Source organism: Castor canadensis, chromosome 1, assembly GCF_047511655.1.
Source record: "Castor canadensis chromosome 1, mCasCan1.hap1v2, whole genome shotgun sequence".
In the NCBI taxonomy this organism is placed as follows: Eukaryota; Metazoa; Chordata; class Mammalia; order Rodentia; family Castoridae; genus Castor; species Castor canadensis.
The window spans coordinates 171,822,559-171,841,855 of record NC_133386.1 but is presented as its reverse complement, the minus strand read 5'-3'; the positions used below and the strand labels follow the sequence as shown (position 1 = coordinate 171,841,855).

Genomic DNA, 19,297 nt, shown 5'->3' with positions numbered 1-19,297 from the left:
GGTTACTTTCATTTTATACTTCACATCTCAATTTCTCTTCTACATTTTGTACTGCTTTATCTCCATGTGCAAACTAACTTCTTTATTTATTTATTTTTTTTCAGGCACTGGGGTTTGAACTCATGCTTGATAGGTAGGCCCTCTACTATTTGAGCCACTCCACTAGCTACAAACTAGCTTCTTTAGGTTGTTCTCCAGTTCACCAATTCTTTGTTCAGTCCTGTCTAATCACACTTTCATCCAACCTTGATTTCTTTATTTCTTAATTTTAGAGACAATATTTTTTACTACCAGTAGTTTTATTTGTCCTTTTCAAAACTGCTGGGTCTTTTTTTGGACAATGTCTATCTTTCTCTCATCTTCAGTTTCTGCGCTTACATTTCATCATTTCAAATTTACATTTTTGTGTATTTAGATTCCAACTGATGTTAAGTTCTTAGAGGTCTAGCCCTGTTCCTTGTTTTGTCTAACTTCCACTCCTAAAAGAACGCTTCCATGTATATTATTATGTTTGGGATTGTGAGCTCTTGGTAAATGTGACTTTACCTTGGCTTGGGTTACAGACTATGCCCTGCCAGAATGGCTTCTACCAGGTAACTAAAGGGGATTATCAGTCCAAAACTATTCTCCCTGTACCTATGGGTTTTCACAAGACGTGAGTACTATAAATTTGAACCCCAATGGCTCATGAGAATAGGCTCATCAGAGAAAATTTTCAAAGGGATAGGCATTTTTATTCCACATATATCCAAGTCAAACAAATAAATGTGTCTGTCACCATATCACCCATATACTGATTTATATCTCCAAGCCAAACTTTGCTCCAGAACTTCAACTCCTGTAACCTATAACTCAAATTTTACCACATCCCAACCTGAACCTAACTGATTTTCCTTCCTCCCTTGCTACTCCTTCACCCACCACTAAAAACATAACCGTTCCCTATTTCAGCAGCTTCTGATTTCCAGCTCAGCCTAATGGTGCTTGTGGTATCAAGTTCCACTCAGCAATCTCGTTACTGACACCCAGTGATCCCCCTTTCCTGCATTTCAGCCTTACATTTAAAGAATTTCTTGTATATTATATCCAGTAGCGATAAGAAGCCTTACCCCAACTGCTTAGTTGGTCACATTGATTAAAAGTCCTCAGTATTTGCTTTTCAAATGTAAACAGGTGAAGAGGTTACATAAGTTCCCTACAATTAGCTCTTCATACCAGAGTATTAGGGCCTGTTCCATTCAGTGTGATGTACTAACAGGGCTCAGGGATGTATACAGAAACCACATCCTATTAAGTAACCAGGAGTATGGATTTATCTTGGCTTTAGGATAAAGACCCTCAGAGACTGAAAATCTGCACATTAGTATTAAGAATCCTTCTTCTAACCTATTTTATCTCACACCCATTATGTCCTAAATACAGCCACAACAATCTGCTTTTGCCAAAATATGTCTTTTTACATCCTCCTTCTAAGACTTTCTTCATACTCTTTATTTTACCTGGAATGTCCTTCTTTCTCACCTTCTGTTTTTTGTTTTTTTTTTAAGCCCATTTATTCGACAAGGACCAGCTCAAATAACAGAAAAGGGAACCATGTTAACACATTCAGACACACTTCCCACAAAGGAAAAGAACTAAGTAACGTTTACAATTAGAGGTGAACATCCAGGACCTGTCATAGTCACCTAGATGGCCTCACTGTGCCATACCTCCTAACCTCCATACTGGCCCAATCCATAGAAATGTCTGCTGTGAGGTCTATCCAGTAATCTATCTTCTTGCCTTTCCTAGCTCCCCAGCCTTTTCCCAAACTTCCAAGCTCATTTGCCTGGGTTCTCAAGTAAATACTTACCAGCTCCCTTTCTGATCTCCACATTTGTCCTCACTGGCAAAAGTGAGACCATGAATGGCTAGACCTCCTGGAATCACATACTCTCTAGATGCTACAAACATTGGACTGGACCCTCAACACCTGCATCTGCCTGAGTGACATCTGTGTCCACTGAATCACATGTAGACACCTGGAGGTCCCTATCAGGGCTAGCACTTGCTCTTACCTCCTCTCTTTCTTTTTGTAACATTTGTTTCACCAGCCCACCACGTAAAGCACAACAACAGCTGTGCAAAGCACGTGGCCATCTATAGTTTCTCCATATTTCTAACAATTCCTAACAGAGACTGAAGATTCATCTTCTTTCTTCCATGAGAAGTTTACCATGGTACCATGGTAAAGCAGAGGGAAAGTCGGCTACATTAGCATGCTAAAAGATGCTGTCCTGTGGACAATACCTGCAGGGGTGACTCCACTACCACACAAGGTAATGACCAAAGGAAAAACAGCTGCCAGAAAACAGAAAGTCTTTTTCCCAGTTTCCTGCACAGTAATTGTTCTTTTGCCCTTCTGTTTGATGAGCACTATAGCACACTCACTTTTTTGGCCCTCATTGTCTTATTTTCCAAGCACCACATTTGGCACTTCAATTTGGTGCAATGGTTGCTGCACACAGTGGATTAATATAGCTTTAGAGACGGTATTATATCAAATATTCTCTTAGATGGGATCACAAGTTGCGCCACCACAACCAGTCCATATTTTTTTCTTATCAGTATAAAGGTTAAGCATCTTTTTTCTATATTTATGAGTCATTTGAATTTTTTCTATCAACCCTCTATTCTTATAACTTGTCAATTTTCCTATTGAGTTAATACTCTTATTCTCTATTTTTTGGTAATATTAAAACTCTGCAATACAAACTTCTTTTTCTTTTTTTTGGCGCCAGTAGTGTGATCTCCAGGCCTCATGCTTGCTGGGCAGGTGCTCTACCACTTGAGCTATCTACCCCTAAACTGTAAATACTCTTTTTTCCAAGTTTTTATTTACTTTTATTATTTGACTTACCATGTTTTCAGCTAAACAAAAGTTGTTTTTATCATCAAATTGAACACTACTTATTCCCCTTTTGTATCTAGTCTAAATTATACTCAGGCTATTCCTAGTACTTAGTCTATGTTTACATTTTTACACAGTGTTTGATTCATATGTAACTGATCCTTGTCATAAAACAAACAATAAAACCAATACTGTCCCCTTTTTTATACACTAAATCTCCATGTGTTTTACTGCCATATTTTCTATTCAGTTCCATGTGTCTACTTGTTAAGACCAATCACAGATTTAATTACAGAAGCTTATGTTTTGGTAACTAGTAAGCTATGACTCTCTTCCACAGCTTTTCTTTTGATGGTTTTTCTTATTATTTTACGTATTTCCTTATTTCTTTAATACTTATTTGTTCTTTTCAATGAAATTTACAATCAACTCACCTACCTCTAGGAAAACACCTATGCAATCATGATAACATTATAAATTAAGGACACTGATAAAATTATGACACTGAAACTAGAAGCTAGGAATAAAAACTAAAAGTTGGAGGGAAAAGCATTAAAATGTTTTGTTATTCTGTGCTTATAAAAAGACACAGACTGAACCTACAAAACTTTGCTGTTAATTAACATAGGAAAACTTATATATATATATAAATTTATATTAACTAGCAAAGAAACACAATTTACTTCATTTATATCATGAATTGTGTAATACAGCTGATTAGGGAAAAAAAAAAACCAAAATGATCAAATAATAAAGCATGACAGACATTAGTAACAGTCTTGCTTACCTTCTTTCTTCAACCATTTCACAATATTCCCTTGCTCCATTGTAGGAGACAATGATGGCATAAGTATCTTAATTGGATCACCTAAAATGGAAAATAGAAAGATTTGCCACAAAATAGGAACCTCAGGAGGCATCAGTAAGTATAGGTAAATTAGTATCAAATTGTATTTAAGAAATAGGTATTTCAAGGTCAACAAATCCCAAATAGTAAACTAAGTGTCTAGTAAATACTATGAAAACAAAGTTTCCAACTTTGTTTTTAATAAAACTCTTTTAGGAAATACTTTTAGCTCTTTTTCATGGTTTCCCAGCTTTCCATGCATTAGTTTCAAGGCAGTTGCTTGCTAGTCTAGAAAACAAAGAAAGAAAAAAATTTTTGATTTAGGTTTCATCTCTTCCTTTCTGTTCTATCTCTGCAAAAAAGAAGTGTGTGTGTGTGTGTATAAAGATACATGTATATATATTTACAGGTAAAATGACCAGAACACAAAAAACAACCAATATAGGGTTTTGGGGACCTACAGAATAACCAACAGATTTTAAGAAATTGGTTGCTTTTATCTTCCTTTTTAAAAAACATTTTTACTAGTGTATGATAGTTACACAGGGAGTTTCGTTGTGACATTTCCATATACATGTATTATTCCTTGGTTTGGTTCATTTCCTCCATTATTTTTCCTCTTACCCCATTTCCCTTCTTAATATGACTTCAACAGGTTTCAGTGTTCCATATTTGTACATGCATAGAAAGTACATCAAACCACATTCACCCTCCTTTACCCTCTTCATTTACTCTCCCCTTCCTACTAGTGCCCTCACCTTAACATGAGCAGATTTACATTCCTGTCCTTCATTGTTTGTCTGTCATTGTTTACTGGGGATTTTGCCTTGGTATTTTACCTGTAAATATACTGTGCTTAAATTAGTCTAACCCCCTTCACTACTCTTCCTCTAATGTTATACTGTTCAATATCACAGGTTCCTGCTAGTAAGTGGGAACAGGAAAGCATGCCTTGTCAAGGATGATCGATCAGGCAGAGAACCCAAGAGAGTAAGCTGATTTCAGATTTTGTTCCCTGCAGTCCAGTGGCAATGCAAAAAGACAGGCCTCATCTTGAAAGACTTTGCACTTTCACTGAAACATAACTGGTTTTTCCATAGACATCCAAAAAGGACACACTACATATTTGTCCAGCTGCCCTTTCTAATAGTCATTCGCTGTCCAGGACCACACTTGAAGAGCACAAAGCTTTTAGATTACAATTCATATAAAGTTTATACTAGTAAGATACCATATAAACAAATTACATTCCCAGAAGTCTTTAAAATGATAGTCTTTCTTCAGATTATCCAACTCTCAAGACCCAAACAAGCAAAACACTGCAACGTAGCTAACGTATTTCAAATGTGGAAGAGACAGAATGGCATTTCTTTTTTTCTCCACTAATGTTTTAGGGCTAAAAGCAAGGGATTTAACACTAATGTCAAGTAAGGACAAATATTTCCTTTGCAAAATTTAACTAATTTTACTATTATTTTATACAGAATTCTTGTGGCTTCATGTTAAAAGTGCATCCATTCCTTTCAAGTACATGTAGTCAAAAGAAAAGCTACTGTCTGCTCTCAACTTTTCTTTCACCTCTCTAAAGGCCCAGGGAGAAACACCTATAGCCTTGTTCTTATTTTCTTTGAAGAATTTCCTGTCTATAGGAAATGCATGTTTTCCTCTCAACTCTCCCAAGTGCTGGCCATCAACAAACCTGCCTTTGAAAGGCAGATCCACAGACCCATCTCTTTCTGTGCTCCTCATTAAGGCCCACTGGGCATGAGATAGCAATTCACATATTGTGTTAGTTTGTATACACAAAATCTCACTTTTGACTCAAGACTTTCAAGCTCAAAGTCTAAATATGGGGTTACACTTGGAAGTTCAACTATAGAAGGCCACAGATCTCCAATCCAATCTTACCATCAGCATTTAGACTCCATCCAGCCATTTGATCTCCATTCACCTGACTCTTTTCTTCTGTCTCAATTGGTACCAAATTCTAAGAAAGCTAGAAAAGTAGAAATATCACTCCTAATGGCCCAACAATGATAGGGCCCAAACTAAACTCTAAGTCAACAATCCTATTTCATCAATAAGAAGACTACTATTCGAATTAAAGAATTTGAATCTGCCTGCCTAACTCTCAAGGCTTCCTTTATTATACTGGTCCACTTTGTGTCTCAATGTTCCTTAAGTACGGATCATCATTTATTCATTGGTTATTTGTAATCTATTTATCCAAAAGTTCAAACCCAGCAAACTAGACATATCAATTCCACGTGAGCACCCCTCATACATTCTAAGAAATACCCTAATAAACCCTTTCCCTACCATGGGCAGACAGAATTGCACCATTAAGAAACCACCTTTACAACTGGCAGTGAGTTTTTCAAATGTAGAAGAGAGCAGCTAATCTTTAAGCATCTGATACATCAGAACTATGGGAAGAGAAATAGTTATAAGGGGTCCCCTAACTCCTAATTTACTACTAAAACACAGTTATTTTGAAGAAACTGGAGAATATACCCATTCAACTTCTATTCACTATGACTTTGACTTTCAGTAACTACCATCACAACAGTTTCATTTAATTCCCAAACTACCTTTACTTGAACTACAACTTATAACTAGAATATAGCTTTAAAAATCTTTGTGTTTTTCCTTACTAAAATAAATCCCTGTGAACTAAAACAGGTATAGTAAGATTAATTAATAGAAAATAATGCTTAAGCTGGGGTGTAGCTCAATGGCAGAGCACTTATCTAGCATGTGTGAAGCTCTGGGTTTGATACAGAGGGAGGGAGTGAGAGAGAGGAGAAAAGGATAGAAGGAGGGAAGGAGGGATGAAGGAAGGAAAGCAAATGTCTATGTAAAACCTCAATACACTAATATCTATAAAATACTGAAATAATTCTAGTTCTTGAATGAACTAGAATTAGGGAAGTCCACTTAGGGAAGCGCACACACACACACACACACACACACACACACACACACACATACACACAGAGATTACATTAGTGATGTAAATCCAAACCATAACAGTCCTATACTTGCAACTGTCAAGAAATATTAAAGTGCTCAAAATATACTACACACATTTTAATATAGTAAAATAAGCTTTCTAATCACCTAGATTATGCTGTGTGTCTATATGACTTGATAAAAAAAATGAAAACATTTTCCAAAAGAATATATAGCCATCATTTTTAAGCTCATAATGTCAAATGTGCTTTATGTTTTAAAAAACAAACACAAAAAGAGGCAAAAACATCATGATAAAAAGCCAGCCCCTTCCTGAAAAGCATAGCTTAAAAAAACAAAAACAAAAAACCAACTCCTGATATGTTGCTTCTATCAGAGTTCAAGCCTGACATTATGAGAGAGAATATTTTATAATCATATACATTTTAAATCAATCTATCAAACAGAGTTCCACTTCAAAGAAGCAAAATAAATGGACCACATTACTTCTACATCCAGATTCCAATTTAGGACAAATACTTATCAATTCTCTCTAAACAGTCTCTCTTCAATATTTTTATACTTTGGTTCAGTTGCCATGAAACAATTCACATTTATTTTATGATTCTAGCTCCTATTATAATCTTTCACCTAAGAGACCTTCACATTTCCATTAATCTTGACATTAAGGACTATATTATGAAACTTCTGTATTTATTATTATTTTCTAAAGCACAACATCAAGAGTCCTAGAAATTTTCATATTTAAAAAAATAAAAAGAAAAACATAATTTCCTCATACAGTCACCCTTCATGGATGAACTGAAATTGCTTCTCTGAATAATGAGAATAATTCAGATATATAAATATCCTATAATAGATCATCATCCTTACTCTGAATTGAAGGTGACAAAACCTGAAGAAAGATATTTTGGATATCTCCATTTTTCAATACTATCTCTTGATGGATTTTACTGGCTTATTACCCAATCTATCCTCAGACTAGAAATCTATCCTCATGCTAGAAAAACCATGTCAAAACATAAATATTAATTTATTAATAAGGAGAACATATATTATTCTAGTATATCCTTGTTGTACTAAAACATTCCATACATCTTTTCCCAATGTATTTTTCTGATGGGAAAGTAATTATATAATCACATTACAGGCTTTGGGTTGTCAGGGTTGCACACAATTAAAATCCACCCTTTATGGCCGCTGTCAGTTCTATTAAGATAGTGTGGGGTTTTCTAGACTGTCTGGAATGTGATTAACCTACACTTATATTATTTAATTTTCATTAGAAATTAATTATAGCCTTCCATTTCTTTCTAGTAAGCAGTACATTCCACAACTCTCTGTCAAACTGAAAAGACCTTGACATGTGCACCAATTATATTTCCTACTGCTATCAACTGGCACAACTATAGGTAAGAATAAAAAAAATGTAAGAATGAAGGAAGTGAAGTTTTTGCTCAACTGGATATATAGATTATTTCAACTAATACTCAAAATTTAGTTAGAATTTAACCCTTTTATAGTAATTTACTGTCTTGTTACCTTTTTTAAAGCTAGCAAATGATGGCTAATTGACTTATAAAGTCTGTTATCTTATAGCAGTTACAAGAATATTTTAAAATGTTAAGATATTTATGGTAACATTATTTCTGGTGGTTTACATTTGAGCATAATAATTTTAAAAGTAAAACACTTGCAAATCATTAGAACTGTCTTAATCACTTTTTGCCTCAATAGGATGACACAATAAATTACAACTGTCTAGTATACCAGTCACATGAGCAATCTATCAATTAAAAATTACTGAATTTTAATTTCTGTATTTCTTCAGTCTGCTCTTTCCAATTTTTCTACAGCATAATTTGGATTTTAATTTTAAACAAGGTAATGCTAATTTCTTGCTTGCCAAAGTATTTTTTTCCTAAGAACAAAACACTCATATTTCAACAAAATCAGTTATAGATTGTTTCAAATTTAGATATATACATGAACTCTAAAAGGCAATTGGATTCAGAAATTAATATAAGCAAACTCTTAAAATACAAATGCAGAACAAATTGCTTTGTGCTTAAGATGATGCAGATCTGAGCTCCATTACTGACTAAGTAATGAAGGAAATTCAGCAGTTTACATATGGTACAGTCTAAGGACTATAGTGCAAGCACACAAAAATGGCGAAATGAAGATAGATCAAAAAAAGAAAGAAATTATCAACCAGAATTTTCTTAATGTGGCTCCCTGTCCCTAACATTAACTTACTTCTCTAGTAGGGAAAGAGTTCATGTCATGATCTCTCATTCCAATGCCAGGACCCACTTACAAACTGACCCTTTAAAACTGCTGTTTAAATAGAACAATTCCGCCATCTGCAGGCTGGATGAATTAAAGCACTATGAAGTGTGGGCAACTGAAAATTTGAATCAGGACACAGGATTAATACTAAAACCGCAGCTTTGATAAAGCCAGGTCCTGCACTTTTTTTTTTAAATGAGTACTTCTCATATACATTTTCTTTGTTCCAAATTATTTTGGCTTGGTATGGTATTAAAAACAGACTGAAATCATCTATGGCCCACAACAGAAACAAATGAACAATGTGTATGAAAATAGTATTTGTAGGTCTTGCTTGGCACGCTAACAAACAAAAAGCAAGCCCAAAACAGTATACATGGCATAATCCAATTTATATCCACACAGAGACTAAAACGACATACGCCAAAATGACAAGAGTAGCTATCATTAGTTAACAATATTATTTATAGGTGCTTTTTATTTGCTCCCTATAAAAATATTTTTTACAGTAAGTTTAAATAGTTTCACTCCCTCCTCCCAAACCTACCTAATACTAAGTTAAAAACTGAGCCTTTTGTTTATGTTATTTTTTTCTAACAGAAACCAACAAGGATATGGAGAAGAAACAATGGCATGTGTCTTTGGAAGCAGAAGTGTAAGTAGATGAGCGATGATAGCTAAAGAGCCACTAGAAAGTCAAATCTTAAGCTGGAGAGAGGATTTGGATGAATGCTGTTTGAGAAGCAGTTAGGTACCTGGATTCCTTAGGCCATTGTTAGGTAACAACCCCAACCTCATTCAATACAAGACTGGAGACTGTTTCCTCTGGAGAAGATAAAAAGAGGACCTTTGATAAAGGTCAACCTACATGGCTACAGATATAGAAAAACTGCAAAATTAAGTTAACCAAAAAAATTAACTGATGTGATGGGCAATACAGAAAATTGTGTGGAGACATTATTAGATGCTGTATTCACAACCATTACAAAGAAAATCAAATGAACTGTAAAAGGCAATAATTTAGGCAGGAAGAGCAAAAAGCAGAAAAAGAAACAAGCCAAATATGGGAAAATATATGAACATATTTAGTTGTTCATAGTATTTGTTTTGTACAAATAATGAATATGGATTTAACCAAAAAATTTAAAATGATTACATTCAGTAAGGAAAACACAGAACGGCACTGACTAGAAGTCATCCCCAGATAATGTTTAAAATACAAATAAGAATGCCAGAAGCAAGCTGAGAGACAAACATGCTTCTCAGAAAGACTAGAGAAATGGAGAGGAATAAAAAGACGTGAACTGTACAGGTTATAAGTCTTTTACAGTTATTTGACTATTTAAGCTACATACTAAAAGAAGTATTTTATTATTTAATATACCTATACATAGTAAAATATTAATTCACTGATAAACATTTAAGGAGAAGTGGTTTCCTCTTCTGTAAAAGTAACATAAACAAACAAGGTAACGTGAGAAATCTTTGCAATGGGTTCTGGCGGAGGAAGTTCAGAAATGTGAGCTATTATTGAGCAGGCTGAGAGGATGGACTCTAGAGGCGTCCAAGTATTTATCTGGAGGTACCACCACACCCTACAACTCTGAGCGCCTCAAGTTCCTTTCACCTTCCCAGCCAACACTCCGTGCTTCCTTTTTACACACCTTTACCCAACCTGTTCTCATGGCGAAGGTGCAATAACTCTTATTAAAATCGCTGGCAAAGCTTTACCTTAAATGTTATACTACTCACTACCAGAGCTAAAGGCCAAATTAGGAGTTTGACAAATGCCTACTGAGCACCTGTTTTGTTAGCCTAGACCTAGGTAAAAAACAGAATCTTGACCTCAAACGGATGATAATGCAAATAGGAAGATAAATACCCAAGTATTTGGGAGTAGTAAATAAAAATGCTATCAGGGCCAGGTGTAGTAGTAGATGCCTATAATTTCAGCATTCAGGAGGTGAGGTAGGAGGATCTTGAGTTCAAGACCAGCTACATACTAAAACCCCATCTTGAAAAACAAAACAAAAAGTGCCATCAGACCACAGGAGAATTATGATAGAAGAAATTCTAGTTCATCAAGAAAGAAATGTTAGTACCATTTAATATCCATTCAGATGAGTATTACAAAAAAATTAAAATTAAAAAAATGAAATCAAGTGTCAGTGAAGATACAGAGAAATCAAAATTCACCATTGAAGGAATGTAAAATAATGCAGTCAGTATGGAAAACAATATGGCAATTCCTTTTGAGTCTAAAGACTCAAAAGTAGGGACCTGAGATATTTATATACTATACGGATGTCATCTTAATAACATCCATATACAAATACAGTATTATTCACAATAGACAAAAGGTGAAAACAACTCAAATGTGCAACAGAAGAATGGATCAACAAAAGTATGCTTGAAATATAACTCAGCCTTTAAAGTGAATGAAATTCAAATACCTGGAACAATGCAGATAAAAGAACAAATACTGTGTGATCCCAATACAGTGATGTACAAAGACTAAGAAAATTCATAGAGATAGAAAGTAGACTAATGGTGTCAGGGAGGGAGGGGGAATTGGGAGTTATTGTTTAACATGCAGAGTTTCAGTTATGGGATGATAAGGTTCTAGAGACAGATGGTGGTGATGGCTGCACAACAATGTAAGTACCACGGAACAGTACACTTTAAAAATGGTTCAGATGGTAACTTTTATGTTATATTTCCATGTATTTTGCCATGATATAATTAACTAAAAAAAAATTGTGCTAGACAAACAAGATGAGAAGAGCCAAGATATTCCAGATAAGGGAAACATTCTACAATGAGAAACAGAAGGGGCAGCTGTAGCTTTGTTTAGCTGAGTAGAATATAATGAAAATACAAAGTTAGCCCTGCAAATAATGTAAACACATGTAAGTAAATGTAAAAATGATAAAATAAAATTAAGAGAACCACAATAACTTGAAACCTTGCAGTTCCACATTAATGGTTAACCTCACAAGTTCCTAATTTATTAAAAAAAAAAAAATCTGCCCATCCCTTGAGGTGGTCATAACTATAAACCCTGAAGAAGGCCTAAATCAATAGCCTTCAGATTTCAGATTTTAAATACAAATAAAAATACTCATGAATGTGTTGCTTGTTCTCTTACTCACAAAGGCCATTTGACCTGAGACTGATAGAGCGCCTAGGAACTAGATCTTTCTTAAAATCTGGTCTTCAACTTCACAGTGACACAGAGAAATGGAAGAATGATGAATCAGATGAATGGAGTATCATCTGACTTGCATTTCCGGAAGGTCATTTCACAGCATAGTAGTGGAGAGGAGGAAAAAGATGAAAGACAAGATCTGCTCATTTTCGTTATTTTATTTATTTAAAGATCCATTTAGCATCTACCAGGTGCTACCTAAGCATTCTTCTAGAAATTGAAGAGGTCAACAACAAGTAAAACAAGATAAAACAATGCTTACTCATGGAGCTTTCATTCTAAAACAGCAACACAGAAAAAATAAAATGTCTGATGGTGCTATACACTATGAACACAAAGTAAGGAACAGGGACAAGGTGACAAGGGAAGAGCTATTTTATCAGTCGCTCAGGGAAGCCTCCTCTGCTAATGTGAACTGAGTGAATGGAGGAATCCATGCACACTCTTATGGGAAAGCCCTCTAAACAAACATAACAGAGCACAAAGAATGAGTAGAGAACATGCTTGTTACATACAAAACACACAGCAAACTAGTATAGTAGAGTGGAGTGAGAGAGGCAGGGCATGGGAAGAGCTGAGGTCCAAGGGGTTTAGGGCAATCATATTGCACTGGGCCATGTAAGCCACAGTAGAGAATTTTGATTTCATTCTGAGTTTAAATGGGAGGCCCTTGGAAGTTTTCAACAAAAGAGTGACATGGTCTGACTTATAATTTTAAAAAAAGCACTGTGAAAGCTAAGTGCAGGACAGACCGTAGGGAGGAACTCCACGGGAGCTGTACCCTTCAGTAGAGGATGCAGCCAACCCCAGATAACCTCTGAGGGTGCAGCTGGGGAAGAAACACCTGACCTCACTTCTCTCTCCCTTCAGTCTCCTGCCCATGATCCCAACTGGAGGCCAAGAGCAAGGAGGCCAGCTGACGTAACCCATATAGTAATGTGAGGAAGGGCAAGTGGAAGATAAGCCCTATGCATACCTGACTCAGAACCATCAATCGTATTTTATTTCTTCCTCAGTTTAAACCTATCAAGTGCTATATGTCCTATGTACATATGTACTAGGACTGTACTGGCAGTAAGACTATCTAGTGGGATGTTCCTGTACCAATCTAGATTAGCAATGGGGGTAGCCTGGATCAGTCTAGTTGGCTATGGCAGGAGTGGTGTATTTGCAGATTAAAAAGTTAAAGTCAACAGTAATTTCTGATAGATGGGATGTGGAATATGAAAAAAAAAAGGAACAAAGGATAACTAGTTAAAAACACAAACAGCAAATAGCAAAAGGGGCTGTGGATGTAATTCAGAGGTAGAGCACTTGTCTACCACTCAGTACCACTACTAAACAAAAAGCTACGACGACGATGAAAAAAAGCAGCAGCAAAATTAGGTGTCACAGCTCCATCTAATAGAAAGGGCCCAAGGAAGCCAGGCACTCAGTGGTAGCTCATGCCTGTAATCCTAGCTACTTAGGAAGCTAAGGATAGCAGTTATAGGCCAGACCCTCATTTCTCAAGCAATAGCTGGACACAGGTGAGTGCCTGTCATTCCAGCTACCAGGAAGCTAAAATTGGGAGAACTGCAGTTCCAAGCCAGCCCACGCAAACAGCAAGACCTATCTCAAATATACCCAGAGGAAAAAAAGTCTGGAGGAATGGTTCAAGTGGTAGAGCACCTACCTGGCAAGCACAAAGCCCTAAATTCTAATCTCAGTACCACCCCCCTCCCAAAAAAAGTGCCTAAGAAACCTTATTAATTACAAACTTAATTCCTATTTAACTATTCAAAAGAGAGGCAGAACAATTCCATTAAAAATCAAGTCAGTTAAAGAGATCTTCTTTGCACTCTGGTAAGTCACTATCATATAGACAAACTCCAAAGAAACGAGATTCTTCTAGGTGCAGAAATTACACTTGATCTCTTCCCCTCTCTTAGCCTGAGAACTTGTATGTATATATGTGTGTGTGTATATGTGTGTATGTATATATACACTTATATATGTATATACACACATACATATGTATATACATATACATTTATATACACATGTATGTGTGTGTATATATATAAAGATATCTACATATATCAAACAGTGCCTGATAGATTATGTGCTAAAACTGAAATGGAAACAATGTAGCTGCTGGTAGCAGTAAGTCTGGCATGCATGGGGCTTATGTTCCCTTTTCCCTTCCCCACACTAACGTGGGCGTAACATGACCTGGCTTCCTTGCATTTGGCGGTCAGTTGGGTTCAGCCAATGGGCAGCACAGGTAGGAGACCGAAAGGAAAGAAGTGAGGTCAGTTATTTCTTTTCCAGCTCTCTTCTGAGGGTCTGAGTGAAGCTGGCTGCATCCTCTACTACAGTGCACCATTCCCTTGGAGGTCTTCCTTTCAGTCTCTCTCTTCCAGGTCCTTTCTCATGCCCTCTCGTGCCTCTTGAAGCCATGAGGTAGTGGTAACACGATGTTTTAAATAGCTCCTTTGTATAGCACGATCTCTTCAGTTGAAACTCACAAAAATGGCCACTTACTAAATTTTCCCCAAATTACCCTTGTGTGAGTGCTATTTTCTGCTTGGACTTTCTCAATTATATGGAAAGATTTGGGAGGATAGCATCTAGATAATGACAGAGATTACAAGCCAAAAGAAAGTCATTCCATTTGAAGGAACAATACAAGCAAAAGAAGTACAGAGTTTAGGAACAGGTCTGATGAGTCTAAATGCACAAGTAAACTTAAGCCATGGCTAGATCTCAATCAAGATTACTGGCTCTGTTAGTCAGTTCCCTTCCTCCCCATCCCTCACTGTGCCAAATACCTGAAAGAAGCCATTTAAAAGGAGGATAGATTTATTTCAGCTCAGTTTCAGAGGCTTCAGCCCATGGTCCCTTGGCTCCACTGCTTCTGGACCCACGCACAGTGAGGCAGAGCATCATGGCAAGGAGCACGAGGTAGAGCAAATCAGCTCATTTCATGCTGGACAGGAGGCAAAGGGGCCAGGGAAGAAGGGGCAGCGGACAAGATATCTCCTCCAAAGGTACACCCTCAGTGCCCTACTTCCTCCAACTAGACTGCCACCTCCAGATAATAACATCATAATACAAATCCATCAAGAGATTAATCCATTGATTAGATCAGAATCCCCAGGATCCAGTCACTTCCCAAAATCCCATTGCTGGCAACCAAGCGCCACCCTAACACATGAGCCTGTGGGACATTTCATATTCAACCTGTAACACTGGCTTTGTTGTGATCACATATGTACATGTATCCACTATCATTTGTTTGTAGCTGAAACCTCTATACTAAAATACATCTTTCCTGCTCTGGGATATGTTAAATATCCTTGCAAGGAAAGTACAACTATTTTCTGTAGGAAATGACCAAAATGTTTATGGAAATAGGCTGGAGACAAGGTGTTATTTATGGGTAAATTACAGGGGGAATCACAGTTCCCTAGAGACACATACAACATTTTGCATGTATATATTTTACTGAAGAAGTGATAGAGTTTTTTTTTTTTGTTAAATCAGTTTTCAAATAGATTTGTAGCGCTCTAAAAACCACCATGAGATTCCTAAGCAAATTGTCTTGACTGATACATTTACCAATTCCAATTCTTCCCTAGAAATGTTTCATGTAATAGAAGAATCGTCACACAGTTTCAGAAATGTATCAAGCAGCTCAACAGCTACAGTAAATATACTGCCTACGCCCACCCAAATAAGTCGACACACACTCCCATTCTGTTTAGGGAATCTGTTGATTCTTTTATATACTTTCACAAAGTATACAATGATATATTTTAAAAGCAGGCTGGGTTAGAAATGTTAAATAGGTTATTGCTATAGAGTATATTTCCTAAGTGAAACAATCCAAACATTTCAGCAAAAGTTTTGGTTAGCAACACTGGTGTTCTTGGTATTAAACCATAAAATTAAAATTCTACAATGAATCCCAGTTTATTTTGCAATCTTGGAACAAATGCAAAAAAGAAATCATCACTTCACTTAGTCTAGCAAAATGCATGACAGTTGGGGGATTTACAGATTTTACTGTAAAAAGCAAAGAAAGTTCAAGATAACAATAAAAAGGCATACTTAAGAGTGTAGCATCTCAAAAACTTAAGATAGCAATGGGTTATCATATGTTTTAACTCACTTAAATAGAACTGCTACCCTTTATACAATCTAGCTTTTTATCTTAAATTATACTAAAATGAAAGTGACATCCTAAATGTCACTGAAATACTATTTCACAATTATTAAAGTATGCCCCGGATCATTAAACAAGAAAGCAAAGGTGTTTACTTAGGGTACACACATGGTAAAACACCAGCATGCTGACACTGTTTTGCTGGTATCTATCACCAAGTAGTCAGTTGATATGAAGACAGACTGTACTTAAGTGAATAGGCTTTGGTGTCAGGGAGACATTGGTTAAACTAAACTCCATCACCAGGGCATAACATCAGCTTTGAGTACTACATGAGTTCATTCATATGAAGTGCAGAGTACATCGTAAGCTCTCAATAAGTGTTGCTTATTATTCCCAGATCCACTCCCCAACTTCATTCTTGCTATCCAAAGCCCACCTTTGCTCAGTTGTGTGTTTTTCTTATGAGCATGTATTCAAGATTAAGTGAGTAAATCACTCAGTCCACTGATTAATTGAAGTCAATCCATTTGTTACCCTTTTCAAGGTCGGACTTAATATGCAATTTAGTTCACTAACAACATAGCTGTATGGCTTAATTTCTCTTTTGTATTTTTATCCAAACAAATACAAACAATGCCAAATTTTTAGAAGTAAATAAAAAATTCTAACAAGTGCTAAGCACTTGGTTTATGTCATAGCTCATAAAAATGCTGCCAACACTTTTTAAGGAAATGAAAACACAAAGAGTACTTCCAAAAGATAGATTTTTAAATCCTAGATAGATAAGTGAAAGAGAAAAATTAAATAAATGTATGTAATTTATATAGTCTAGTTATTCAAACAGTTGCTTAGTTTTATATAATGATGCTAAAATTTGTACCAAACTCAGAGTAAAACTGGCTATATATTGAGAAAAAACACCATTGTGGACATTTATGTCTTATGAAACAGAAGTTCAAGGATTACCATGAGTACCCAGCATGGAAAAACAAAAACCTGCAGATGAAAGTGAGTACATAAATTCTGGCTTGGTGTTAGGAAAAAACAGTTCAAAAATTCCAAATAACTTAAGAGGTATGGAACAACACAGCTTCACATGTAGGCTAACACACTCCTCCCAACTCCCCACAAAGATCTGCATCCCACTACTCAGAAACTATCAACATTATGTTACAACAGCAAAGGAAAACTAAGATAGAAGATGGAAGTAAAGTTGCTAATCAACTGACCTTGAGATGGGAAGAATATCCATTACCCAGAGGGGTCAAGTATCAAAAAGAAGGAAGGAAGGAGTGGCAAGACAAGAGATAATGTGATAAATAACGAACCAGCCATTGCTGACTTTGAAGATGGAGGGGAACCATGAACCAAAGAATCTGAGAAGTACTCAGAAGCGGGAAAATAGTTTCTCTCCTAGAACCTCCAAGAAAGAACAAAGCACCTGCTTAGTGAGATCCATTTGGACTTAGGATCTCAAGCACTAAGAGAGAACGAAATCGTGTTGTTTCAAGCCACTAGTTTGTGGCAACAATGGTAATTCATTCAGCTTGCCTTGGAATGTAGTACTCTCTCCCATAGTGATGCTATTAAAAGAGTTGTTGGACAAGTTCTTCCCAATGTTTGTCTGCAGGTAGGGGATTAGAAGTAGGTAAAAAGTCGACATATCAGATAGAGTGCCTAAGTGAATTTCTAAAGACTGGAGCAATTAAATTGTGTTAAAGAAAATCCCTGAAACTGCATGCACACTTTTGTGTGTAATCACAGATTCTCTTTTCTTTGTCTAGAGCATTCAAAGATTCTTAAAAGGATAGTTTAGAAACAATGTTAAGAACGTCCTAGATTATTCCCATGATTTCCTACAGCAGTCAAGTATAGTCCAAAATAAGACATCAAAACTCACTTAGGGTTGTTTGTAAAATGCAGGTTCCTGAACTCCACCTGAGACAGAATTTCTAGGAGTGTAGGAAATTTCTAACAAACTGGGGGATGGAAGAGGGAATACTATATACACTGCTAAAAAACAATGCTCTAAGGAGTACTTTATTAAACATTACCCTTGAAGATACTAAATTGTCCCCATTAACCAATCTTTAGAACTCTCAAAGCACTCATCTTACAGTGACTTGATGTAAGCTTTTCTTTTTTTTTTTTATTTTCTCAGCCACAGGTAGTTCAGAACATGAAGGCAATGCTCACCGCACTTAAAATTTTTTAGATTAAAATTCACTCTGTGGAGTGGCCAAGAATATGACTGGCAGGTAACAGTCACTAAAAATGTTTGCCCTATTCTCTGCCCCCGCACTCAGACTCCCTGACCCAGACTCCCCCAAATGAGGAAGAATAATAACCAGCAAGCCATTTTACACACTGTCCTGTTAAATACTGTAAGAACTATTGTTTGTGCCAATATCATTACTAAGAGACAATTTTGGTATGATTCTCATCCTACGTTTTCATTATTTCAAGTGAACGATTTATTTCAAGCATCCTCCTGGTCATGTCTGTGATGCGATAGGTACTTAGAAATTAAGTCTTATAAATCATCAGTCATTAGGTGCAGCAACCAACTGGCCTCGAAGACCCTGGATTTCTCAGTAGGTAGGAGCCTTGGTAATGATTAAGAACGGCTAACAGTGGCTTCTGAATCTAAGCAACCACGAGCAGCTTTTCTTGATCAGAGATACTTGACGACACTAAAGAAAACTGAGATGGGCGTTTAAAATGGATCTCTACCGGTGTCTCAGAAATAACCCAAATTCCAAGGCAAGGTCACAAGAAACCAATACAAACCAGGGAGTCAGATATCGAGTCAAGCTCTCCCAGGTCCCAAGACAGCCCTTTGCTGCATGCATTAGGAGAGCGGGAAGCGAACAGAAAGAAGCGGCAGCTACACCCAGACGCAGGCCAAGCATCAAGAATGCCCCTGACCCAAGC

The 19,297-nt window shown here is 36.5% G+C and overlaps 1 protein-coding gene across 4 annotated transcripts in view; it reads right to left on the bottom strand.

Moving 5' to 3' along the window:
* Positions 1-19,297, bottom strand: part of Pdhx (pyruvate dehydrogenase complex component X) — a 68,920-nt gene that overhangs the window by 49,359 nt on the left and 264 nt on the right. For 2 of the 4 annotated variants that reach the window (XM_074044347.1, XM_020183855.2), the window contains exon 2: positions 3,678-3,758. The exons of 1 other annotated variant lie outside the window; for it this stretch is intronic. In XM_074044347.1, coding sequence (XP_073900448.1) covers positions 3,678-3,758 — 81 coding nt within the window. Of the gene's footprint in view, positions 1-3,677; positions 3,759-5,645; positions 5,664-19,297 lie in introns of those variants that run through there. One more of the 4 variants, XM_074044373.1, reaches the window with a different exon arrangement.